Raw genomic sequence first — 26,095 nt, 5'->3', positions numbered from 1 at the left:
GGTAGACCCAGGACACGGTGGAGGGACTATGTCTCTCACCTGGCCAGGGAACACCTTGGGATTCCCCCGGAGGAGCTGGCCCAAGTGGCTGGGGAGAGGGAAGTCTGGGCCTCTCGACTTGGGCTACTGCCCCCGCGACCCGACTCCGGATAAGCGGAAGAAAATGGATGGATGGACCTTTTAAAGTTGATGGTTTGTCAGTTTATAACATACATGTAAAGGTTAACATGTGTCCTTAGGCTCCCTGGATTCCACAGATGTGACTTATTCCACCAAGGCACAGGCTGACAGAGCGGCTCTGCAGGACACCCCTACGCTTGGATCCAAAAGATCAACAGGTGGGTCAGCCCGGTTCTGTCCCAGTTTACCCAAAACAAAAGAATGCTTTTAAAACGGAACAAATGAAATGATGAATGAGCCGCACTTGTATAGCGCCTCTCAGAGTAAGGACTCCAAAGCGCTTTACACTACAGTGTATCTTTCATCCATTCACACACACATTCACACACTGATGGTGATGGGCTACGATGTAGCCACAGCTGCCCTGGGGCGCGCTGACAGAGGCGAGCATAGCAGTGCTAGTGGTTCTCACGTTCTCTTGGGACCGTTTTTGTTCCACTGGGATTTTCTTTATGATCATTTGTTTCCCTCCTCAAGATATTTTTCTCCTAAAATCATTCTTAACAGGAAATGAGTGCAGGAGGGGAGCCATCAGCAGTTCCCTCAGAGAAGCAACTGTTCAGCATTCCACACAGTCCTGTCTGAAGCTCCTGGGTCCAGATGGGACTGTGAAGATCTCACAGGAAGGAAAAAAGCCCAAGAGCCTGACCTCAATCCCTGCAGGCCTCCGTTAGCAGGTTAAAGCATGCGACCCAACCGCTAGGAACAAGTTTGGCTTTTGAACGCCCGCAGGAGACGAGCTCGTCTCTCCAAGAGAACTGACGGCTCAGCTCGGTTCAGACTTGCTGCGATGAACCTGCAGCACAAGCTGGACTCGGCCCAGTGTATTCTGGGATTTGTTCTGTTTCCCCACAGGCCTGGTTTATAAACTTACCGGCCAAATATGGTTAGGTGGGCCACCTAGACCGGGGTCCCGCAGTGGTCCGATCACTCAAGACCAGAACCAGACCCGCAGTGTGACTGCTGAGGTGAACTGATGACAGCTGAAGGTTTGAAAACCTGTTTGTTGTCGTTTACCTGAGCTTGTTTGTGATTTTAGGCCCGATGAGGACCAGATCGGTTCTTGTTGGTTTTCTTTAGCCGTGCTGTTATTTGCTGCCTGTACGGTCTAAATCACACACCTGTCCGCAGGTGTAGAACAGTCAGCTAAGCGTCGCTCCCATACAGACACATGGTTCTGATCACTCCAAACTTGAAACCGTCTCAGGATCAGGGGATTCACTGGTCATCCTGTCATTCCTCAGCTTTTTACTCAGAACTCCGGCACCCAGCTGCAGGTTCCCTGTTTCACTGTAACGAGAGACGGATTAGTGGACGTTGTCGAGTCTGTCGACTCCTGCTGATGAGCGTCTCTCTCCTCTTGTGCCACAGGTCAGAAGCTGTTCCAGCACTCATCTGTGAGCTCCGACCCGATGAGTGAAAGTGGCTCCAGCAGTCCAGCTGAGGACACCACAGTGATCTCACAGGGCCACCTGTCTGCTCCTCTACCTGCACCTGAAACTCCACATCCTGCTGAGGGGGCACCGCATGTGCAGGGGACGCTGGAGCTGGCCAACACGCACGTGGAGGCCACAGAGGAGGAGGAAGAGGAGGCGCAGCTTAAAGACCAGGAGCTGGACCAGAGTGGGAGATAGGAAGCTGCTTTGTCCAGGTGTCCTCCATCTGTCCTTTATCCATCCAGCACACGCAGCTAGCCCATCAGTGGGTAGAACGGATTCCTACTGAAAAGCCGAACAACGAGGCACTCTTTCCGTTACGTTGTTTTAGGAAGCCATTTCTGAAATGAGCTCCTCTTTCTGAGCTGTGTTCAGATGCTCTCTGTTTCCTTTGACTGATGCTCTTCATCTGTGCAGCATTTTCACACCGAGCACGGCGCGTCCACGGTCCGCTCACTAGTAAAAGCTCTGGGATTTAACACCGTGCTGAATTTTGGATTAACCCTTCTCTGTTTTTGATGTGGGCTGAAAATCAGGCAGCTTGATGCTAAAGTCACACAGATGATCACGTTTATCCCGGTTCTACACTAGAAACGTCAAAAACTCTCCTAGATTAATTGGATTGAACCTACCTGCTGATTATAGCAATACTGATAATAATAATCATAATTATCCGAACCAAGGCTGCTGATTCAGAGCTGCATGAAGGAAACCTCAGAAACGTTCTTGTTGAAGTAGAAACCTCAAGAATTGTGAGCTGAAGTAAAAGTCTGACGCCACGTTTGCCTCGTTGATGTTCAGCAGCAACATTTCTACGAACCGCTCTGGAGTGCCGCTGGACTCCAGGTGGAGGCCGTGCCACGTTTGGGAAAGCTGCTGGTTTAAAGTTCGGGCTGTTTCAGGTTTACAGTGAAGGCACAATGAAGGATCTGTTTGCATGAATCACAACATCACGCCTTTATTTCTCAGAAAAGGCTTAATGTTGGTAAAATGATCTAATCTTTGGTTATTCTGAGTCAGAGCTGTGGCTCTGGCACCGCCCTTTAGCCCCGCCCAAGTGATTGTTTTCTTTATTGTTCAATTTTCTTTGTGGGAAGAAAAATAATAAATTTTCCATTTTGCATGTAGCGTTTGGGTCTGAGTGGTGCTGGTTCATGTGCGTCTCCGTGTGGACGCCACCCGGGTGTGTCAGACTCTTCTGTGTTGGGGACATTTTCTTCTTTGTCAAAGGTGATTATTATTTGTGATTAATATTATATAATATATTAATTCTGGCCTTGCTTTGCCACCTGAAGCCAGACTCTCACTGATCTGAGGCTGCTGGTCTGACGTCCGTGACAGTGGTGGTGTGTAGGTTAAGTTTTTTTTTGTTGGGGGGGGGGGGGGGGGGGTTTCTGGGATCGGAACCCTAACCCGTAAAACCTGCCATATGACCCAATTCAGCTGAAAATGAGCAGGTTTTCTCCCGAGCGCCCAACTCGTCTCCACCAATCACAGCCCAGGGAGGTTCTGGACTCGGCTGCAGGATCCAGGTCGGAGGACTGTCTGTTAATCAGAAGTATGCACTTTATTCAGGCCGAGTGTAAAAGCCTGTGTTTTTTGTTTCTGTCAGAGGTAGCGTTGATCATCAAACCAACCACGTCCAGATGACCAGGGTTGTGTTGAGTTGTTTTGAGCGGCCCTGACTTCCTCCTTCCTTTGGCAGGATGGGAGGAGTTAAACATCTGGAGGTAGTCGCAGAGCGGTGTGTGAGCATGTCGTCTCAGGATGTAAAAAACAGAGGTTCTCTAGGTTTGGTTACGGGAGTGGGAAATGGGCTGGGGTCATACCTCCAGCAGTCAGAAGAATCAGAGCAGGAGAAGGTACATCCCACCTCCTGGGTATTTATGAACTCTACCTGCTATTGGTCAGCACTCCTGCTGTGGCATCTCATTAATACCAGAACAAATATGGAGGATCAGCTGTGTTTACATCAGGTTCTGCTAAAACTAGAAGTTTGGAGGAAATGTCCTCCTGCTCTGAGTAGACGTCGTCCTAAACAGAACCGGGTCTGATCACTGAGATTTGGACTGTTCAGACTCCACACAAACCCCACCTTCTCTGGACAGCTGGAGATCAGGCAGCTGCTAAGATCTGGTCGGAACAAAAGAACCAATCAGGACAATGAACAGTTGGGACAAGAGAAGCAGAACACCCCCAGCATGATCAGGACTGGTTTTCTCAGTCTGAGAGGGGACCAGAACCAGACCTGTCCTGGACCAGGCGCTGATTATGTAGAAACCTGTAAACGATTGACAGCTGCACCGGACCTGTAGATAAATCCTGGACTGTTTTATGTCCTCTGATGTAAATGAAGCAGAACTTTTTTAATGGTTCTTTTCTCTAAAATGATTCTGATGAAAATAAAATCTATCTTGAAACTGGACTAAACGTGGTTCTTCTTTAATAATTGGAGGTGAAACAGTAAAAATAAAGACTGCTGCAAAATTCCGTAATGTCGGAAGTCCACCACAGCGAGAGAACATCTAAAGCAGGGTGCCCAATCCTGGTCCTGGAGGGCCAGTGTCCAGCAGGGTTCTGCTCCAAGACAATGGATTTCTATCGGCAGGTGACCAACAGGCTTCTGCAGAGCCTGATGAGCTGCTGCACAGGTGCAACCACTGAATCAAGTGTGGGAGCAGAGAAACCACAAAACCTGCTGGATAGTGGCCCACCAGGATTGGGCAACCCTGATCTAAAGACTCGGGAACCCTTTTCAGGTGTTCTGGATTCATTAGCTGATGAGCGTCTAGAGTATTGAACCAATATTTTAGTAGTCTGACAGTTTGAATGTGGGCTCTCATAAGCTGAAAACCATTCTCATCACTATTATAACAAATGACTGAAAAATCTGGCTTTGTATGGAATGAGGCCTAGTCCACACGTAGCCGGGGTTTTTTAAAAACGAATATCCGCCCCTCCAAAAACTTGCATCCACACCACCGCGTTTTAAAAAAAACTGTCCACACGTACCCGGATAAGTACGTTGTTAAGGACATGCCAGACCTGTAGGCGGCAGTACTTCCCCCGGTCTTAACCTCGTCCTTCGTCTGTGGTCTTCCGCAAGGAGCAGTAATTCCGCTTGCAAAAACAAACAAGCAGAAAGCGCTTGGACAATTGATGGATCGGGTAGTGACAGAGCGCAGCTCTGAGGGCTTCCATGATGCCGGCTAGTGTAAACACAGGTCGCACACGTGATGTCAGCATTTTTTGTCGTGGAAAGTGACGGTGCGGACCTTAAAACTCCGGTTTTGTCCGTCCACACGCAGACACCCAAAACGGAGAAAACGCAGATCTTCAGTTTTTAAAAAGATCCGTTTTCGTGTGAAAAAACTCCGTTTTCATGTGGATGACAGGCCAAAACGTAGAAAAATATCTACGTTTTGGCAGATCCCCGGCTACGTGTGGACAGGGCCTTAGTCTGTCCCAAATGTGGTGAGATGGTGTTCCACCCTCCCGCTCTGTGTGCCAGGTGATCCACGTTTGGCACCTGATAGAGGGGTGGAGCAGATGGAATGAATGGAGACAGATTGCTGACTCTGTGTCTTTGTTCCTCTGCTCTGTTGGCTGCTTGTGCCATGGCACTGCCTGGAGTGATGATCATCAAAGATCCGTTGAGTTCGTCGGCTGCAGTCAGGAGCGCCTGGGCTGCGCGGCTTCCATCTGCTCACCTGTGGGTCTGCTTCCCTTCAGTAGGCTGACCGGAAAACCACCTGCACTTCAAGTGACGGTGCCCTGTGACTCGCTGCTGTTTTGTCCTGTTTTGTTTTGCTCTGGATGTCTGCACCGCCTGGGTCGATCTCGGTTCTGCTCCAAGGAGAAGTTGATGGCGCGTTTGGCTCACTGAGCAACAGGTGGTAGCTGTTAGAAGGATCAGACAAGCTCCTGGTCAGGAGGTCCCGGACAGGAGCTCGCCGCTTGTCCATCGGTTTCATTGTGATCTTATGGATTAGAATGTGGTTTTCAGTTGGTTATCGGCAGTTTCTCTTTCTTTGATTTCCATGTTTTCCGTTTGCATGTGTGTTTTTGCCTTTTTCTCCAGGCCCAACTGGCATTATGCACATCTTCCAAGTCCTGGTGTTATTTAAAAGAAATCTTTGATTTTAATTAAGCTGTTGATAAAACTGTATTGTTAATAAATCCTTCAGTAGTCCAATGCATCTGTGAACCTAAGGCCTTAGCAAGTTGTGGGTAAGCGGGCTGCTGGCTGATGTTGTTTGGTTGGAAACTTAATTTTTCTCTTAACTCATATTTATCTCATTTGTACTTGCCACAAACCTGGCATTGTTGGCAGGATTTGAACCTACGCTGGGAACCCCATGAGAGTAGGCACTTTTGCACAGTCTGATTCTCACTGTGGAAATAATATCCTGCACACGCTGATCCAACGAGCAGGGCTAAGACTGACCTAGACCGCTCGGGAAAAACAAGGCAACACAGAAAAGGATAGTAACCCCAGTTTCACACTGGAAGCATCAGCAGCGCGAAATGGCAGTGGGATGGTTTACTCATGAACTTTAAAGTGGTTCGTTTCACACCGGGAGTCTTGGATGCAGTACGACTTCTTCAATGTGCTTTTCGCTGGAATTGCGAGATCACAAAGTTCCTCAAGACTTCAAAGTTCACAGTTTGTTTATGCAATCCGCCATTAAACCTAAAAGATGTAAATCACGTTTGGGTATTGCTGTTTGATGTTATATATGTTGTTGTTGTTCCTCTTCACTGCAAGGATTAAAGCCATGAAAAACACACCGCTACACTTCTGGAACGATGCTGGGAATAAGTAAGCTGTTGGGTCACATGTAAGCTTCATATATGTGATGTTGCATCATTGCAGTGCTTTTATTTTGAAAATTACTGGGGATTTTATACTGCAACCCTGTGGTGATTTCCGGTCCAGCCCTATGTTAAAGGGACTTAACGGAGTTTTGAATTTTTATGCTCGCGATTGCCCCCTCAGGCCAAAAGCGTAACGGCAGCTTCAACCGTAGGCCCGCGCACGAGGAGCGCATGCTGTACGTGCACACTCCTTAATGAAAATAACAGCTAGACAGGATGGGACGTCGACTTCAGGGCCGGAGGGGTCGACTTCAGGGCCGGAGGGGTCGACTTCAGGGCCAGAGGCGTCGACTTCAGGGCCGGAAGCGTCGACTCCAGGACCGGAAGAGGGGTCGACCACAGGACCGGAAGAGGCATCAACCACAGGACCGGAAGGGGGGTCGACCACAGGACTGGACGGGGCGTCGACCTCTGGAGTGGAGGGGTCGACTTCTGGACACGAGGAGGCGTCGACTTCTGGACAAAAAGAGGCGTAGACTTCTGGACACAAAGAGGCATTGACTTCTGGACACGAGGAGGCGTCGACTTCTGGACACTAGGAGGCGTCGACTTCTGGACACTAGGAGGCGTCGACTTCTGGACACGAGGAGGCGTCGACTTCTGGACACGAGGAGGCGTCGACTTCTGGACACGAAGGGGCGTCAACCTCAGGGCTGGAGGCATCGACCTCAGGGCTGGAGGCATCGACCTCAGGGCTGGAGGTATCGACCTCTGTCGACTTCTGGTCCGGAGGCGTCGACTTCTGGAGTGGAGAAGGAGCTGCTGCAGACGGGACCGCTTCCTTGGCTGGAGCCGCCGGACTGGGCTCTGACATCTGGACAGGCCGGCCCGGGGGAAGAGCCTCTTGGGTCACCGCTGGAACTGGAGCTGACTGAACCAGTGGCGCCGGTAACTGGGAGAGCAGGGAGGATAGATTGTCCAGCTGGAGCTCCTGGAGACTGAGGCTCTGATGGAGTCGAACCAGCTCAGCTCGGAGACCGACGAGCTTGGTTGGATGGACTGCGGGCTCGGTCCTTTGGCCTGGAGACGAGGAAGCTGCTGACTGGACCGAAACCTTCTCCTGGTGATTTGGGGAGGATAGGGTGTCCAGCTGGAACTCCTGGAGGCTGACGAGTTGACGGATTCGGCCCAGCTCCGCTTGGAGGCCGGCAAGCTCCGTCTGATGGACTGTATGCGTGGTCCCTCCACCTGCAGATGACAGAGGTGCTGATTGGACCGGAGACGGGACCTCTGATCTGACTGGAGGCGGGTCCAAGCTGGCGCGCCGAGCCGGGGCAGCGGCGAGCTCGCGGCTCCGTCCTGGGACAAGGGGTAACGGTGGAGCCCGGCATCCTTCCCAACGCCGTGGACCAGCTCCGGGGGAGCACACAGCCAGTCTGGTGCCCACATAGCAGGAGCGGTCTAGCTGCATCTCCTGGTCCAACCTCACATCTGGCTCCGGGAGGGTGGAGGGGATCATTGTGGCCGGGGTTCGGCGACGGCGTCTGCGGCAAGGCGATGCCGGAGGAGAAGCCGGCCGGTGGTTGGACGTAAGAAACTGGAGCAGGCACTCCCAGGGGAGAGCCTCCCCGCTGGATCCTTTAGGAGGACGGTTCATTCTGTCACAACGTGCCGGTGAGTGAAGCGGAGGCAAGGATCCACATGCGAGTGAGGAAGGCAGGCAGGCAGACAAACTAGAAGGTGGAAAAGGGTTTCAATGATATAAACACGCTGGACACTGAAACAGTGAACCGACAAGAGACACAGAACTGAAGGGGTTTAAATACATGAGGGCTGGGAGCTTGGGTGATTGGAAAACGAGAGGCAGGTGGGAGCAGTTAACAGAGACACATGACTGAACAGAATGGGGAGACAAGACAAGATGTGACAGATAGACAGCAGTGTTGTGGTTGAGCAGCAGCAATACACATGAGAAGCAGCAGTATGTACAGTCACATGTACGTGACTTCCCTGAATACACCTTCTTCCCTCGAGGTTTGATCACAGCACACCCTAGTGGCCAGTGGTGACCTCTGCATCCCCCCCCCCAGTCCAGGAAGCCGTGTGACAGACCGGCGAAGTGGACTTATGACCTAACCCACTGGCCACTTTCAGGTACATAACGCTTGGGTGGCCGCTTTACCCGACCGGAGCCCGCTAGCTGGGAGGAGGGAGGTGATGGGCACTGTTCCGGGTCCGCGCCACTGGGGCAGTGTCCCTGTTGTCTACGTCTGGAGGATTCTTGGCCGACATGAAGTCGCGACAAGGTTCCGGCTGGGTGGTGCCAGGGTTAGTGCCTTGGGGCTTGGGTGGTGTGAGTGACTGATCTGGCAGGGGTCCCGCTGACCCCAGGTTGGCAGGACCTAAGTTGTGTGTCTCGTCGTTGGACACAGGCAGGGGCGCAGCACTCTCTGGGTGAGTGCGAGGGTGGCCGGGGTGAAGGCGCGGAGAAAGCACCGGTTGCGCAGGGTGAGGCGGCCAGACCCATCAACCCTGACGCGGTATTGGTCGTGTCCTAGTGACTCAACCACCACCCCAGATCTGTCCCATGCCCGTGGGCTACAGCCAACTAGGTTCTGGAGGAACACCGCTTCCCCGACTATGAGAGGGTGGAGCGGTCGTACTTGTTCTCTCAGAGACTCAGTGGTGCGGGTCAGCCGAGTCCGGAGGGCCTTTTAGATTCACTGCCCATGCCTGACGCCAGAGCGGACGGATGTGAGGGTTGGAGAACTTCTCCAGCCTATTAACAAATGACAGTGAGACCCTGAGGGGGCAACCAAAGATGATTTGCATGGGCGACAGGTCACAGTTGGGGTCAGGCATATTACGCAGTTGCAACATCACACGCAGAAAGCGGTCATGGTCGAGGCTCCCGGTCGGGCCAGTGTTTGAGACTAGTAGGCGCTTCGCCATCTTGACAGCCACCTCCGCCCTTCTATTAGACTGGGGGAACCCAACCGAGGACATGCGGTGCTTGACCTGCCATAAGCGGAGGAAATCCACTGTGCGCCCTGCCGAGAACTCCGGGCCTCCGTCACTTGACAACTCCTCGGGCACACCAAACGTGGCGAAGAAAGCCCTTAAGTGACAGATAAGCCCAATGGAGCCCCCGAGATTGGTGCCTGCGGGAGAGCTCATGACTTCCACCCAGCCGGAGAGGTGATCGCCAACGACCAGGTAGTGGTGACCCCTGTAGTCGAAGAAGTCTGCGAACACCTCCTCAAATGGCGTGGATGGCGGTGATGCCGGCATGGGAGGTGTGGCCGCCTGCGAGAGGGCATTGCGGTTACAGTCTGCGCATCGCTCTCTGGTTAACTGGATGTTGTTAGACATACCAGACCAGTAAACAATGGAGCAGGCCCATCGTTCCATTGCCAACTTGCCCTGATGGGCGGCGTGGAGGTGCTGAAGTACCGCACGATGAAGGGACGTGGGGAACACGACGCAGCCACAGTACAACAGGACCCCATCTTGCGCATACACTGACTCACAGACCTTAGACAGGTCGGCCAGCGCCGGGTCCTTTGGGTCAGTGCTGTCCCCATCTTCAATGAGGTGCAGGAGTTGGGAGAGGCATGCGTCCACGGCCGTCTCCTGTGCAAGGAGTGGCCATGCAATGGCAGCAGACTCCAGTGTATCGCTGCAAATGGACGCCATATGCACTGACTCCTCGCTATCGGTCACGTTCCATGCGCCCATGCAGCAGCCCTCATCAGAGCCAGAGGGCGAGGGATACCTGGAGGCTGCGTCGGCAGCGCAGTTGCTCTTGCCAGGCAATGTACAATATCAAAGCGCCATGGGAGTGTGCGCTGTTTGAGCCTGAACAGGCGAGAGTTAGTTATCTCATCCAATGTCCGGTCCCCGAGGATCTTCACCAGGGGCTCATGGTCAGTGACCACGACCAGGTTGTTGCACCCCTGCGTGAAGTATCTGGTCTGCTCCAGACCCCATGCTACAGCCAAGGCCTCCCCCTCAATGGCGGCATATCGCTGTTCAGCGGAGGAGAGAAAGCGTGAGCTGGCCAGAGTAATTTTCCATCCAACCGGACAGCAGCCGGGGACACCGGAGCTGCAGGTGCAGTGCTGCTGGAGGAGGAAGTATCCAATGACCCACCTGGACCAGTCTGGGCGGAGACAAGTGCGCCTCTCCATGTCATATATCTTTACACTTGCCCGGATAGAGTCCACAATAGCCAGCTTGGATGCCTGAAATGCTGCCTCTAACTCGGGTGACCACACAAATTTGCATGGAGGGCTCAGAAAGGGCCTGAATGGCGCCATTATATCACGCAGCTGCGCGTAGTTGGCCACCTGATTAACCAGACCAAACCAGCTCCTGATGTCCATGGTCGAGGTAGGCGTGGGGAAGTCCCTGATGGCCGTCAGGTACTTTGGGAGGGGCTCGATGGTAGCATCAGAGACCCTGAAACCGGCAAAATCAACGTCCCTCTCGGCAAATTGAAACTTAGATGGGTTCAACACGATGCCGGATCGGCCAACGTGCGTCAGGAAGTCGATTGTTCTCTACTAATACGTGTTAAGGTCTGTGCCATAGTGGATGGAGTCATCCACGCACCTTTCTACAACAGTCTTCCAGCGCCGTCTCAGATGGCAGCCTGTCTAGCATGCTCTCTGCAGTTGAAAAACTACTTTTCCCCTTTCTTTCTTTTTTTTGTGTCTACTTAGTTAGTTTTTTAGTCTATACTTCTTGTGTAGTCGAGAAGTTGTTTTTTTGCCGTGTTCGGATGCGAAACTGTGCAAAACAACTGAGATGACCGTGACGCCATGCTGCCCCTTTGCCTATAGCCGGGACCAGCTGCTGGAGCTAAGACAGCATAGCCATGCTTGTGTTCATCTTAGGTGTGTTCTTGCTGTGTCTTTGTAAATCCATGCTTTCGTTCTTTTTTTTAAACACAGAAACAGTTTTGTTTACCTGTTTGTAGCTACGGTTTCGCCGACAGCTGCCGGCTTCTTCAGGCTGACGTCAGCCTGAAGAAGCCGGCAGCTGTCGGCGAAACCGTAGCTACAAACAGGTAAACAAAACTGTTTCTGTGTTTAAAAAAGAACGAAAGCATGGATGCTTGTGTTCAGCATGAGATCCCCAAGGTGATCAAGAGGAACTACCGTAGCTGCCGAGCAGGGAAAACGCGAAGACTGAGGAGGAAAAGATTCCGTCCTGCTCTCCTGTCTGTGGTTACTGGCAATGTCAGATCGCTGGTTAATAAGATGGAGGAGATTGCGACGCTAACAAGGACAGAGAAAGTTTTCCGAGAATGCAGTGTTATGTGTTACACGGAGACATGGCTGCACAAAAACATCCCGGACCAGGTGGTGGTTATAAACGGATTTACGTGTGTGAGAGCGGACAGGGACTCGGGTAGTAGTGAGGGGAGGTGGACTCGCTCTTTATGTTAACAACCGCTGGTGTTCCCCCAGTCACGTTAAGGTGAGGATGGCTGTGTGTAACAAACACATCGAAATGTTGGCGGTCAGTCTCCGACCATATTATTTACCGCGTGAGTTTTCCCTCGCCATTATCATCATTGTTTACATCGCTCCTGATGCCAATGCGGCGCAGGCGTGTGATGTCATCAGCTCTACGACAGCGGACATACTAAATCGTAGTCCCTCTACGTTTGTGGCTATAACGGGCGATTTTAACCACACGAACCTCTCCACTGTTCTACCTACATTCAAGCAGTATGTGGACTGCAAAACAAGAAACAATAAAACACTGGATCTGTTTTATGCCAGTGCTGCTGAGGCATACACCTCCAGCCCTCTCCCTTCCCTGGGCAGGGCTGATCACAACCTGGTCTCCCTCCAGCCCCTTTATAGACCTGCCATCCAGAGACAACCTGCAGCCACAAAAACGGTCACAACATGGACAAGGGAATTGGAAGAGACTCTGCAGGTATGCTTTGAGTTAACGGACTGGGATGTTCCTTTAGATTCCAATCAGGAAAATGCTGACAATCTGACAGGCTGTGTTACGGACTATATCAACTTCTGTGTTGACACGGTAGTCCCCCAAAAAACCATACTGTGCTTCCCCAACAATAAGCCTTGGGTTTCCAAAGACATAAAAGCAACCCTGATCAAGAAAAAAAGAGCTTTTAGAAATGGTGACAGAGATCAGTTGTAACTGGTGCAGAAGGAGCTGAAAGCCAAGATTGCTGAGGGGAAAGAGTCCTACAGATAGAGGCTGGAAAGCAAACTGCAGGAAAACAACACCAGGGAGGTGTGGAATGTAATGCGGGCTATCAATGGCCTGAGACAAAAGAGAGGTGTTGGGATGGATGGGGATATCGAAAGTGCTAACAACCTAAATCTACACTTCAATAGACCCTTTTACTACCTACGTCATCAAAAGTTGCGCGCGCAGCCTGGCAACGAGAGTGAAGGCTTCCTCATTCACACTCGATACTAAAACAGCGTTTTAAACCCTTTGTTCTGAAGTTCTGAGCACATAAAAATGTCGGGTTGTTGCGTGTATGGATGCCAGAATCGCTTCTCTTCAAGCAGTGGACTGAAACTTTACAGAATTCCGAAGGGAGCACATCCATTTGAACAAAATCGGAGGCGTCTGTGGCTGCAGGCCATCAAAAGGGTTGATGAAAACTGGACTGAAAACACGATCCGAAATGCTCGAGTTTGTAGCGCCCAGTTTATATCAGGTAAGGTAATTATGTTCTTCTTCAGTGGAGCTGGTTCTACATTTTTCCTGCTCAGGTCTTTCCATGCACATGCCTGAGATGTAACTGCAGCCTTTTCTGTTTTTCCCATCCTAACACAAAGCTCAACTTTGAATAAAATTGCTGCTGCGCGGCTGCAGCATGACCCAAGTCTGGAACATCAAAATGACAGAATTAAACAAATTTATACACTTTATTTCATGCTTCAAATTAACATTTCATTCTAGTTCATCTGTATTTTCCCACTGCATATTAGTATAAACTGTATTTCTCTAAAATTAACACGATTGTACTCTGAGCATGCTAAAAAAAGAAACCTATGCTATACTCAGCCTGCCATGCAGGTACAGTTGGCTGTGAAGACGTAGTTCTCTGGTTTGTTTACTATGACCCAAGCCTCGTACGTAGCAGTCTTGTGTCCTTGTCTTTGGCTAGGAAGGACATCTGCCTTCAAGACGCAAAACTCAGAGTCTATGTCGTGATATTTTACTTTCTGTACGTGGCCACAGACAACATAGTTGTATGCATCTAACGATTTGTATGCCCGTAGCTTCTCACGTGTGTACTTACTGGGCCTCTCCACTAAAACGTATATATATCGGGCCACTGGATATCTGGCCACGCACCTACATCTTCCACCCATTCCGTAATGCCACAGGGATCCGGGAGTCTGTTGCCATTCGTTAAAGTGACTTTAATAATATAACATTCAAGATTTGCCGGTGATAACCCCGCAGCGTAGCTTGATAAAGCCTGAAACAACGCCATTCTCTGTTGCCAAGCTGCGCGCGCATTCTCGCTGACGTCATATTGTTTACAAACAGTAAAAGGGTCTATAGGTTCGACTGCCCAGCGACTCCTGTCTCCACAGCCAGCTCTTCCCATCATCCCCCCCCCCCCCCCCCCTGTTTTTTGATTACATCAAAAAAGAATTGGGCAGACTCCACTCTGGCAAAGCTGCTGGTCCTGATGGTGTCAGTCCCAGGGCCCTTAGGTGTTGTGCTTCCCAGCTGTCTGGAGTTTTACAACGGATCTTCAACATGAGCCTGGAGATGCAGAGAGTTCCATCACTCTGGAAGACATCCTGCCTGGTTCCTGTCCCTAAAAAGATCAACCCGCTTTCGACTCGCTCCCATCTGGCAGAAGGCTCAGATCCATTCGGACCAGAACCTCTCGCCACAAAAACAGTTTCTTCCCCTCTGCAGTTGGACTTTTTAATGAAAGTCCTAGGGCAGCCCACTCAAGTTGATTAGTCTCAGTCACGTGACCCGATGCTGTGCTTGAACCATTCAACAAACACTCAGATTAATACCTACACGGAGTAGATAGCTGCTTCTCTAATTCTTGCCACTTTTTACATTAATACTTTTATCATGTGTTTTATTAGTTCTTATATTTGCTTATCTCTTAATTAAATTTTTTTCTATCTTACCTTCTGCACCAAAATACCGCAGCAATTTCCTAATGTTGTGACTTGGCACACACATGGCAATAAAACTTCTGATTCTGATTCTTCTGATTCTGAACCCGTCGACCCCCAGTGACTACAGGCCAGTGGCTCTGACCTCACATGTCATGAAGACACTGGAGAGACTCGTCCTAAAACATCTGCGGCTGCTTGTGGAGCCTTGGTTGGATCCCCTGCAGTTTGCTTATCAACCTCGTATTGGTGTGGAGGATGCCCTCATCTACCTGCTGGACCAGGCATATTCTCATCTGGACATTGCTGGGAGCACTGTGAGGGTCCTGTTCTTCGACTTCTCTAGTGCCTTTAACACGATCAGACCATCACTGCTGGGGAATAAGCTCACGGAAATGCAGGTGGATGCCCCACTAGTAGGTTGGATTACGGACTATTTAACAAGTAGACCACAGCATGTCCGACTGATGAGCTGCCGCTCAGATAACATCCTGAGCAGCACGGGGGCGCCGCAGGGGACAGTTCTATCACCCTTCCTCTTCACCCTTTACACATCTGACTTCAGGTACAAGTCTCAGTCTTGCCATCTGCAGAAATTCTCTGATGACTCTGCCATTGTGGGCTGTATCAGGGATGGTCAGGAGGTGGAGTACAGGAGTGTGGTGGACAGCTTTGTGGAGTGGTGTGAGCTAAACCACCTACAACTTAACATCACAAAGACTAAGGAACTGATTATGGACTTTAGGAAGCAGGCCCCACCTCCTACTCCTGTCACCATCAGAGGGGCTGACGTTGAGATCGTTGAGGACTACCGGTACCTGGGTGTAAACTTGGACTGTACACTGGACTGGACCAAGAACACCAATGCTATCTTCAAAAAAGGGCAGAGTCTGCTTTTCCTACTGAGGCGGCTCAGGTCCTTCAATGTTGGGAAGAAAATGCTGACCACGTTCTATCACTCGACGTTGGAGAGTGTCGTGTTCTTTGCAGCTGTGTGCTGGGGCAGTGGGGTAAAGATAGCTGATGCCAACAGGCTGAACAAGCTGATTAGGAAGGCTGGTTCTGTCCTGGGTGTCAGACTTGAGAACCTGGAGGAGGTGTCTGAGAGGAGAATGCTAAAAAAGCTTCTCTCTATCTTGGACAACCCCTCCCACCCCATGCATGCCCACATGATTGACCATTGAAGCACACGCAGCAAAAGACTCATTGCCCCTTAATGCAGAACTGACCGCCACAGGAAATCTTTCATACCGGTGGCAATAGGATTGTTAAACTCTTCCTCACCCTGTAGGTGATTCTCCTAATACTATTACTATTATTATTATTCTGTTCCATCCCAGACCGTGCAATATTACCCAAGAGTTCTTATTGGAAATATGTTAGCTTAATTACTTATTCACCAGGATACAGTCATGTATTTTATTTGTTGAGTTATCTGAGTATTTCTCTTGCACTATCCTATTGTATACTACTGTACACTATTTTTACTGTATATATCGTATATCTTATATCTGTTTCACCTGTTCCTTTGTCTCTCCTTCTGCTTTGAGCGTGTACATGACACAACAATTTCCCTCGGGATAAATAAAGTTGTTCTTATCTTATCTTATCTTATCTTATCTTTCCTTCCATTCAAAGTCAGAGAGGATTGCATCAAAGCGGCGATTGTAGCCATCGCCAGAGCCCTGTGGCGCTCTGGTGTAACGCCAGCGGCCGAAGGGAGTGATGAAGGTAGTGAGATGACGTCTGACTCGCGCAGGGGCCCGTTGTGATACCCATTCCAGGCGTCAGTGACAGTCTTCCAGGTCCCTTTTGGGAACCGGCGCTCCAGGTGGAATGAGGACTCGGTTGCGAAAGTCTCACGTTTGCAGAACTTGTTAAGAGGTGAGATATCGACGGTCCTGCTGGGGGTTCCGTCGTGCTTCCGGGTGACCACCATCCGGTGGCACCAGGTCACTGGTTCGCCATACGGGACACATTCGATGACGCCCAGGGACTCATCCCAAAGTAGGTCGTCATGCACCCTCTGTTGCCAATGCAAAGGCAAGGCTGCCGCGGTGTGGCACGTCTTTGGCGTTGCCGCTGGGTCAGCGTGTATTTCTATGGGTGGACCTTCCATGCATGGTAGTGGCCGATGGGGGCAAGTGTTGAATGTTGAAGATGTGTACCTGTTAAGCAGCCACACCTTCATCCGGTGATTATTCTCTGGGGAGCATGGGAACGGCAGCGCCGCGGGGCGCTGAGGCGGGGCACTGCGTTGAGGATATGAGCAACCAGCCACATGATGGGAAGCCATGCCTCTGTCGCAGACTTCTCCCAGGCATGTGACTTTGGTGAGGCCATCGCAACGGCTGGTGGCTTCAAGGTCACGGCCCACTGCTGAGTTGCCCTCACCCGTGCAGGATGGAAACCCACTAGGCAGAAGGCCGAGGCTGAGCAGGGAGACATACGAGAGGTACATCGCGTGAACTGACTTGCTAACATATTTCATTGCGCGGCAGGACACCACCTCACCACCAGGGGCAGTAGTGGATAGTTTGGCAAAGAAGGCGCCCTCGATGTCAATGGGGGAGTTGTTCGCTGCTGATAGGTTTAGGACCACGGGTGGAGGGCGCTGCGTACGAAACCGCATGCCAGAAACTCCTCCAGGAACCACAGGTCCGACTGAGCCCCCGTGTCTGTAATGGCGTACACGGTGGCCTCTGCAGCCGGGCATCTGGCACGAGCTCCACTAGTGAACCTCACCTTATCATCAACCTGGATGGAGATGAGCACTCGGGGGTGGTCCCTGAGCTTTGCGCGCCGCCATTCGCCCTTGGAGAAGATGTGATGGCTGAGCCTGATCGGCGTGGACCCATCACTGCAGCTATGCGTCTCCAAGGTGCGGGGTCGGTGCCTGTCTCTGCAGCGCAGAGACCTGAGATATCACGTCATAGCCTAAAGCAGCCTGTTGTCCGTCCATGTGTGGCTGGTGCCGTGCTTGTCTCTTCTGGGCCCGGAAGCAGTCGGCACACATTCGATGAGGCTTGGTGTTCCAACCCCGAGATCCCTTAGAAAAAACACAGAAAGACACTTTACAATCAGGGCATATAGCCCTAGCAGACCTGTCTGGTGGGGCCGGAGAGGAAGCAGGACCTGATGGTGGCATAGCTTGTCTACGCCTGAACGAGGACATAGCTGACAGGCTGGAGGAGGGGAGGACGTTGCGAGCCATTTCTCTGTTCTCCACCAGTGCTATAATATTATTCACAGACTTACACAGAACATCATAAGTCCCCAACATGTCCCTTCGTATGTCAGAGTCATTAATCCCATTAATCAGTACATCATGAATAATATGATCAGAATAGTCAACTGACTGCCCGCGTCTGCACACAGCGTTGTAGGCGCAGGTTTCTGCCTGCCACGCACCCTGGCGGCAAATGCACGAAAGGGCTCGTTACGATCCTGGTGTAGTTGAAGCAGTTCAGTCCTCAGAACGCATGTGGCAACCGGTATCACCGCCACAGAGTGCATGGCAGCCAGCAGAGTCTCAACCGGTCCAGTTGCAGCATCCGGGTTAGCCTTTAGCAAACTGTCCCCAAGTTCCGGACCGGCACACTGAAACACCTGGAAGGGGGCCTGGGCATCACCTATGCCCAAGCCAGCACAGAAGAGGTCCCAGCGGCGTGTAAAAACATTCCATTCCTCGATGGACATGCCGTTATCCACTCTCGGTCGATCCAGAGCAGGGCCAGGCAGGCCCGGGGCCCGAACGGGTGCAGCGGGTTCGGTCCAGCTCTGATGGGCCAGGCCAGGGTTTGCCAGCAGCGCCACGGCGAGAGCCTCGGACACGTCGTCGGTGGCGAACGTGCAGGCTGGAACGGAGCATCTGACAACCGCCATGGCTCCTTCATGAAGAAATACACTCCTCGATGTCCAGTGGCTTTATTGACAAGGATGAAGAAGCCCTGCGGCGACATACAAAGCTGAGTGAGCAGAAGCTAACGGCAGCGTGAAGCAGCAGCATGGGCTGAAGGCCAAAGCTAAGAAATGGATAAAATAGGTGAAGACTTACAGATACAAGTTGAACAGTAGCATGGATAGACAGCAGTGTGATGGTTGAGCAGCAGCAATACAAATGAGAAGCAGCAGTATGTACAGTGAGGGATAGTCACATGTACATGACTTCAGGCACATCCCTGAATACACCTTTTTCCCTGGAGGTTTGATCACAGCACACCCTAGTGGCCAGTGGTGACCTCTGCAGAGCCTATCTTCAGCAGCAGGGTGTGCCACTTCTGGGACACAGCCAAAAATTGCTGCATCGTGGCTGGTTTGAAACACTCCATTGACTATAACCCATTCTATTTGAAGCAGTGATGTTCTAATGCCATTCCACGCCACTCATGCTTTCAGTGTGACTTTGGAAATTGTGCCCTAGGCGCTCATGGTGGTATGGCTTGAACATCGTCATCTGTGACTGATGAGTCCAGTGCAGGAGTGACAGTCCCTGATGCAAAACGAGCAGGTAGGTTAGTTGCAGGGAAACCTCTGTGCTTATATTCTTTTTTCTTGGTTCTTTGTTCTTCATCTGGTCCTTGTCCTTCAATTGTTTGCGAATCAGACAGTGCCAGCCGCTACGGCCGTCTGCAGTGTCTTCCCATCTTGCTGTGCCAATGTCCAGAGATTTCACATTGCGCTTGCAGACATCTTTGTAACGCAGCTGTGGATGGCCTCGAGGTCTTTGCCAGTAGTGAGTTCTTCGTAGAAATTGTCCTTGGGTATTCGGCCAGGAGAATGTTGAACAGCCCTTCACGTCGAACTATGTTGAAGGCCATGGTAAGGTCTATGAAGGCAACATAGAAGGGTGTCTGTTTTACCTTGCACTTCTCTTGAAGTTAGCATAGGGAAAAGATCACGTCCACAGTTGAGCTATCTAGGCAAAATACACACTGAGACTCTAGGTAAATGCCCTCCGGCAGCTCTTGTAGTCGTGCTAGCACAACTTTTGGCTACACTTTGCTCAGGAGGGAGATTCCTCTGTACTTGTTACATTCACACCTGTGTCCCATCTTTTCACCTTTTCATATCTTGTGAGATGCCACCCTCTCACCAACAACGACAGAGTGTTATGTAGCGGTTGTAGGAGGATGGTCTTACAATGTTTGATGAGGTCTGGGAGTATTCCATTGATCCCAGGATCTTCACCACAAGCCAAGCTGTCGTTAGCCTTATTGAGCTCTTCTAATGTTGGTTTTGCATCAAGCTCCCCCGTGATGGGTAGAGGTTATACGGTGTTGAGTGCCAAGTTGGTGACTGTGGTTTCTCTGGAGTGGAGTTCTGAGTAATGTTCTACCCATCTCTTAATTTGTTCCCCTCTGTCGGTGATCAGTTCCTCACTGGTGAAATCGAGGGATGATGTCTTGCTTGGAATTGGTCCTAGAGGTTTCTTGATGCCTTTGTACATGCCTCTGATATTGCCAATTGCTGCTGTAATCTGGATGCAACTGCTAAGCTCCTGCCAGTGCATTTTGCTGTCGGTTAACTCCGAGTTGTTCTCTTTGCTTGTAGTCTTCTTGCTGGACGAGTGTTTGTATTCAGCGAGGGCAGCTAGCTTTGCTTCAATAACGGGTGACCTCACCATGGACTTGGTGTCTAAGCAATCACAGCTCTTAGTAGTCTTTTGTCCAAAGATAGCGAGAACCGATTGTTGAATACTCTCACGCAGGTGGTTCCACGTTTCAAAGGCTGGTCTATAGAAAAGATGTCATCGAAGGACTTGGCAAATTCCTTGAGTTTCTGTGTGCCTTACAACTCGGTGATGTCAACACGAGGGCTTCCCTTTTTGTTTGGAATGGTGGAGTTTCTTTGGTACCAGGTGGATCTCACTGTATACCAGTGAGTGGTCAGTATTGCAGCCTGCACTGTGGTAGGTGTGGGTCATGAGGACATGCTTAAGTCTTGTGCGCCTGACAATGTTCATGTTGAGCTGGTGCCAGTGCTTAGAGCGTGGATGTGGCCAGGAAACTGTGTCGTGGTTTTGTTTGGAAGAAGGTGTTTTTCACACGGAGTCCGTGGAAGGAGTAGAGCTCTAAAAAATGCTGTCCGTCATTGACCTTGCCCACTCCAAAAGCACCCAGGCAGGAGGGCCAGGAGTCATGGTCTGTGCCCACTTTGGCAATGAAATCACCAAGTACCACTGGTTGTGCAGCACCAGGCTAAAGACCAAAGGTGACAGATCATTTGCTGCTGTGGCCCCCAGACTCTGGAACTCTCTCCCCCTGAGCCTGAGATCAGTGGACTCAGTGGTCTCCTTTAAAAAGCAGCTGAAGACTCACTTGTTCAAGCTGGCTTTTGTATGACCTTCTTCACCACTCTCTCTTTATTCTGCTCTCCCCACCTATTCCACCTTCCTCCGGATCCACTGATTTCCCTCTTTTCTATTCACTCTCTCTCTTTCTTAACATATTTTTAATCACAATTGTCTATTTTTTGCTCATTTTAAATATATTTTTATCCATTTTCTAAATTATATTTTATGCTTTTACATTTTTTGTTTTTGTGAAGCGCCTCGTGATTTTTATCTTGAGAGGCGCTATAGAAATGATACTTTCTTCTTCTTCAAGTAGGATGTGGTGTTCATTGTTGGGGGTGTTCTTGAAAGCGTCACTCATGCTAACTGGCCAGGGACGGTCTGGTTTATGTGGGCGGTAGTTGTCCAATGAGATGTGAAAATCTCTCCCACCATCAGAAGCAAACCCTGGCGCCACTCTACACCAGTTGATCATGTTGGCTTATAACCGGTAGACTGTTGGTTTGATGCTATGAAGCCAACCTGGAGTATCTTCTCCAGGGCACAAGCCAGGGAAGGGTTATATGGAGAACCTGTTGTTGCCCAAGTAGCAGGACCCCCCTTCTCCACAGTGCTGGTTGATCCAAAGCAGGGGTGTGAAACTCCAGTCCTCGAGGGCTGGTATCCTGCATCTTTTTGTTGTTTCCCTGTTCCTACACAGATAATTCACCTGTGCAGCAGCTCATCAAGCGCTCCAGAGGCCTGCTAATTAGCTGCTGATTGAAATCAGGTGTGTTGAAACAGGGAAAACACTAAAACATGTGGGATAACAACCCTCGAGAACTGGAGTTTGACCCCTGTGATCCAAAGGAACGAATGAGTACAGTTTGGGACCAGCGACGTTGCAGTTGTTATCTGCAATCACGACCTGGCTATGGGACTCCAGCTCCAGATGTTTTCCTAGAGGTTTACTCCTGAGGCCTTTTCCTCTATAAAGAGGTATTGCCACAGGGCAGTGGAGGCTTTAGACAGTTTTCCTTCTCTGCATGTTATAGGTAGCATGGTAAATGGTACCTGTGGCAGGTGAAAACCTGACCTGAACAGGATAACACAAGACAAAACAGCAGTGCGTTCCAGTGTGCCTTCACTTGAAATGCCTAAGAGAAGCACACAAAACAGCTGATCTCTCATAAATAACACACACAGACACACATACACACAGCAGGCACCTAACCAGAGGTTTTCAGTTCAGTCAGCCAGAGGGGAGCAGACCAACAGGTGAAGCTGTGCAGCACCAGTACTCCTGACTGCGGACAGTGAACCCAGCACAATGGAACCTGGATGATCATCACTCCAAGCATCACCACCACACAAGCAGCCAACAGAGCAGAGGAACAAAAACAGAGCCAGCTATCTGCCTCCGTTTATCCCATATGCTCCACTCCTCGATCAGGTGCTCAATGTGCATCACCTGGTACACAGAGTGGGGAGGATGAAACACCATCTCACCACACAAAGTAGTTTCACCCGGGTTATTGACACAAATTAACTTTTGCACCAGATTCTAGTTTTTCTAGTTTCATCTGTAAGTAAATTAGTTGCTACAGTTGGAACTTTTCCTCAAGCACGGCTGGCTGAAGATTGTTTCGGCAAAGCAGTATTAACAGGTCTCCACTAGGTTCATAGATGAGGTCTGATTGGGTTGAGCTCCTTTCTGCTGACACTGCGCCGATGCATCCGTGTACCAACATGGATTTATGTTAAGTTCTTCCAGGAAAACCAGCTGTACAACTTCTTAGCAATCTTTAGTGTCTCAAACCTTATTTATACTTCTCCGTGAAATCTGCAATGGACAGATGCACACATAGTGTCAGAAAGGTTTTCACATGCAAACTTCTGCACAGGCAGCAGAGTATTGCAACTTTCCTGTGGTATCCTGCCACCATAACACTCATGTATCCGGTCCACGATAGTGTATTCTCCTCCACCTTTTCATGCGGGCGCCACGTCCAAACCCACGTTTGCTCTGTATTTTGTACTCCTTCAGTCACGGGTGAATAAGCGGTCATATTTTGGACTTTTTCCGCGATGCATTCTTCAGTCTGTTCTGGGTCTGCTGCTAAATGTATTTTTACTCTAACAGGGAAACTGCAGTACTGGTGATGAATTGACAGGCCAATCACAAGCTTGCAGTCGTCATCGTCGTCGTCTTCCTCCGCTTATCCGGGTCGCGGGGGCAGCATCCCAACTAGGGAGCTCCAGACCGTCCTCTCCCCGGCCACCTCCACCAGCTCCTCCGGCAGGACCCCAAGGCGTTCCCGGACCAGATTGGAGATGTAACCTCTCCAACGTGTCCGGGGTCGACCCGGGGGCCTCCTGCCGGCAGGACATGCCCGAAACACCTCCCCAGGGAGGCGTCCAGGAGGCATCCTGACCACATGCCCAAACCACCTCAGCTGACTCCTTTCGATCCGGAGGAGCAGCGGTTCTGCAGTCTCTGTCACTTTCTATGGTTGTGTAAAATTTTGGGAATGTCTCCATCACCCTCTGTTAGCCTGTAGGAGAGCACTTGCGCCGACGCATAATGCTGTTGCGTGTCTCCGCACTGATGCACAGAAAAGTATAAATCAGGCTGCAGACCTTCGTCTGTGGAGGTTTCTAGTCACCCTGGGTGTGTATTTGGGGACCAGATGTATGAGATTGTGATCAGACCGGCAGGAGGGGGTTGAGTTTGTTACATTAGCATACAGCAGGTCAATTGTCCCTTGGCACCTACGTCACCCGATCACGTGGGTCCACCACATTGGAGGGCAAAAGCGTGTAAACAGTGAGTGACACAAAAACTAAACAAAGGGGAAAAGTGTGTGTTAGATTGTTTTTTTTTTTGTTGTTGTTGTTTTTTGCAATATTTTGCCAGGCTTCAACTAGTTCAAGACCACATGTGGCACACCAAAGTGGGGCAACAGTGAATTACGGGAGTATTGAACAGAGAGGAAACGTGGCGACTGAGGGTGTTTTTTTGCCAGTTTAACCTGGGTTTTACCCACGAGAAGCATGACATCACGTGCAAAGGGTCAATTGTCTCTGGTGTGGCACTTCATTGCAGTCCCTGCTGATGAGCAGAAGCACGTCTGGATGTGCGGTCTGCTGCTCATCCACTGAGCTTTGAAGCTGTTCAAGAAGTAAACAGACCTGAATCCAAACATCTACATCAAAATCACAATAAAAAAGGCGTAAAATAAAGAAACATTTCCCAAAACCTTCGTGTATTGACGGGACGACTCTAGATGTGATTGGAGTGGTTGGCACATTTTGCAAGTGGGACATGCAGAGCCCTAACATGTGTTTGTGGTTCAGCCCAACATGTGAGAGCACGTCTTCCACTCAACGTTTATGTGAAGGGGGTGTTGTCCTTTTCAAGATAGAAAGTTACACCGACGGGCCATGAGTGTGGAGAAGGCCACCGCTAAAGTAGCCTGGCCTGCCAGACTCATCCAAATTCTGCACAGAGAGAGTCGGGTAACTCACAGGCAGAGAGGCACTTGAGGGGCGGGACTAGGCAGCTCAAAAATAACCAATCAGAAAAAAGACGGAAATGCCAACTGTACCACTGTAGTTTTTTTAGCTGTAGTAAAAAATGACACCTGGCGACAGCGCAAACATCTTCTGGTTTTTTTAGAAGGCTTTTAGGGATTCTACTTGTTGAGTTTTAAAGACATTCAAGTAATTTTGAACAGAAGAAAGAATCGCAGCAAACTCTGCTTCAGTCGCCATGTTTATGACAAACTCGGCGTTGTGGTGTGTGACGTATGCTACTCAGCGCTGATTGGCTGTGTTAATTCTCAGGGGGTGGGGTTATTTGAATAGGAGAGTTCCCAGACCCTTTCTCTGTGCAGAATTAAATAGAGGAGGAGTCTGGCAGGCCAGGCTACCGCTAAAGCCCATTGGATGGGAATATAACTGTGCTGGGGAGGAACTCAAAATAATGTAGTAAGTGGATTGGGAGAAAAGTCAACATTCCATGTATCAGACAGTTTATCAAAACAGTGCTCCAAAGGCTCAGCAACTTATAACATCCCCAAAGCATATGTCCAAGGGGGCCTACTGCACACTTGCATCTTTAGCAAGTCACATCTGACCCAGGAAAAACGTTTTAAGTTTGCTGTTTCACAAATTCATCCAATGAATGACCTTGAATTGTATTAATCTGTGTCCAGTGCATTTCAACAACATATAAATAAGTGTGGTTATCTGCTGTCATTATGGTAAATGACCTGTATTTGATATAGCGCCTTCTAGAGTCCTTTAACAGCCCCCCACCCCCCAAGGCGCTTTACAACACAACCAGTCATTCACACACTGGTGGGGATGAGCTACGATGTAGCCACAGCTACCCTTGGGCACGTTGACAGAGGTGAGGCTGCCATACACAGGCGCCACCGGTCCCTCCGACCACCACCAGCAGGCAAGGGGGGTTAAGTGTCTTGCCCAAGGACACAACGACAGCGACAGACTGAGCGGGGCTCAAACCTGCAACCTTCTGATTACGGGATGAGCATTTAACTCCTGTGCCACCGTCACCCCATTATGATCCAGTTATTGTTAAGGGTGTGGTTTACTCGTTTATTCAATACATTTGCAGCGTTCTCTAATGTAAATCAATACCTTATGTGTCATTTAAAAAAATTAAAAAGCTATGATGGGCCTCTTCTGAGATGCAGAAGTTTGCTGGTGCAGAGGTGAGCTGGAAACAGCAGGATTACTCATTATTATTAATGATATGCACACACCTGGCTTCTGATTGGTGGGGGGTCCTCCGGGAAGTCAAATTTTGAGCCCTGCACTTTTTACCGTCCCAGAACAACCTTACGCTCTGTTAAATAGACACTGGTTGAGCACTAGGACCAAGCGGAAAACAACAGTTTGTGTTGAAGCCTGTTTCCCATTAGAACAAACTGTAAAGAACCTCCCAGTCCTCGTGCTGGTAGTGTCACCCCCACTTCTAAAGTCAAACCTACGTCCTTGATTCTCCAGGTCAGGAACGACGTCCTGCCTCGAGTGGAGGAGTTTAGGTATCTTGGGGTTCATGAGTGAGGGGAAGATTGGTGCTGCTTCTGCAGTGATGTGGGCGTTGTACGGGTCTGTTGTGGTGAAGAGAGAGCTGAGTTGGAGTGTGACGCTCTCAGTTCACCTGTCGATCTATGTTTCTACCCTCACCTATGGTCATGAGCTTT

The 26,095-nt window shown here is 50.1% G+C and overlaps 1 protein-coding gene across 2 annotated transcripts in view; it reads left to right on the top strand.

Annotated features, from left to right (window-relative positions):
- Positions 1–2,309, top strand: part of pdxdc1 (pyridoxal-dependent decarboxylase domain containing 1) — a 42,706-nt gene extending 40,397 nt beyond the window's left edge. For both annotated transcript variants that reach the window (XM_070546964.1, XM_054742126.2), the window contains exons 22-23: positions 240–338; positions 1,552–2,309. In XM_070546964.1, the coding sequence (XP_070403065.1) occupies positions 240–338; positions 1,552–1,814 (362 nt within the window). In that variant the 3' untranslated portion in view covers positions 1,815–2,309. The remainder of the gene's footprint in view (positions 1–239; positions 339–1,551) is intronic.
- The last annotated feature ends 23,786 nt before the right edge of the window (positions 2,310–26,095 follow it).

This window comes from Nothobranchius furzeri, chromosome 18 (genome assembly GCF_043380555.1).
Source record: "Nothobranchius furzeri strain GRZ-AD chromosome 18, NfurGRZ-RIMD1, whole genome shotgun sequence".
NCBI lineage: Eukaryota > Metazoa > Chordata > Actinopteri > Cyprinodontiformes > Nothobranchiidae > Nothobranchius > Nothobranchius furzeri.
The sequence above is the reverse complement of the archived record's forward strand: the minus strand, read 5'-3'. Positions and strand labels throughout refer to the sequence as shown.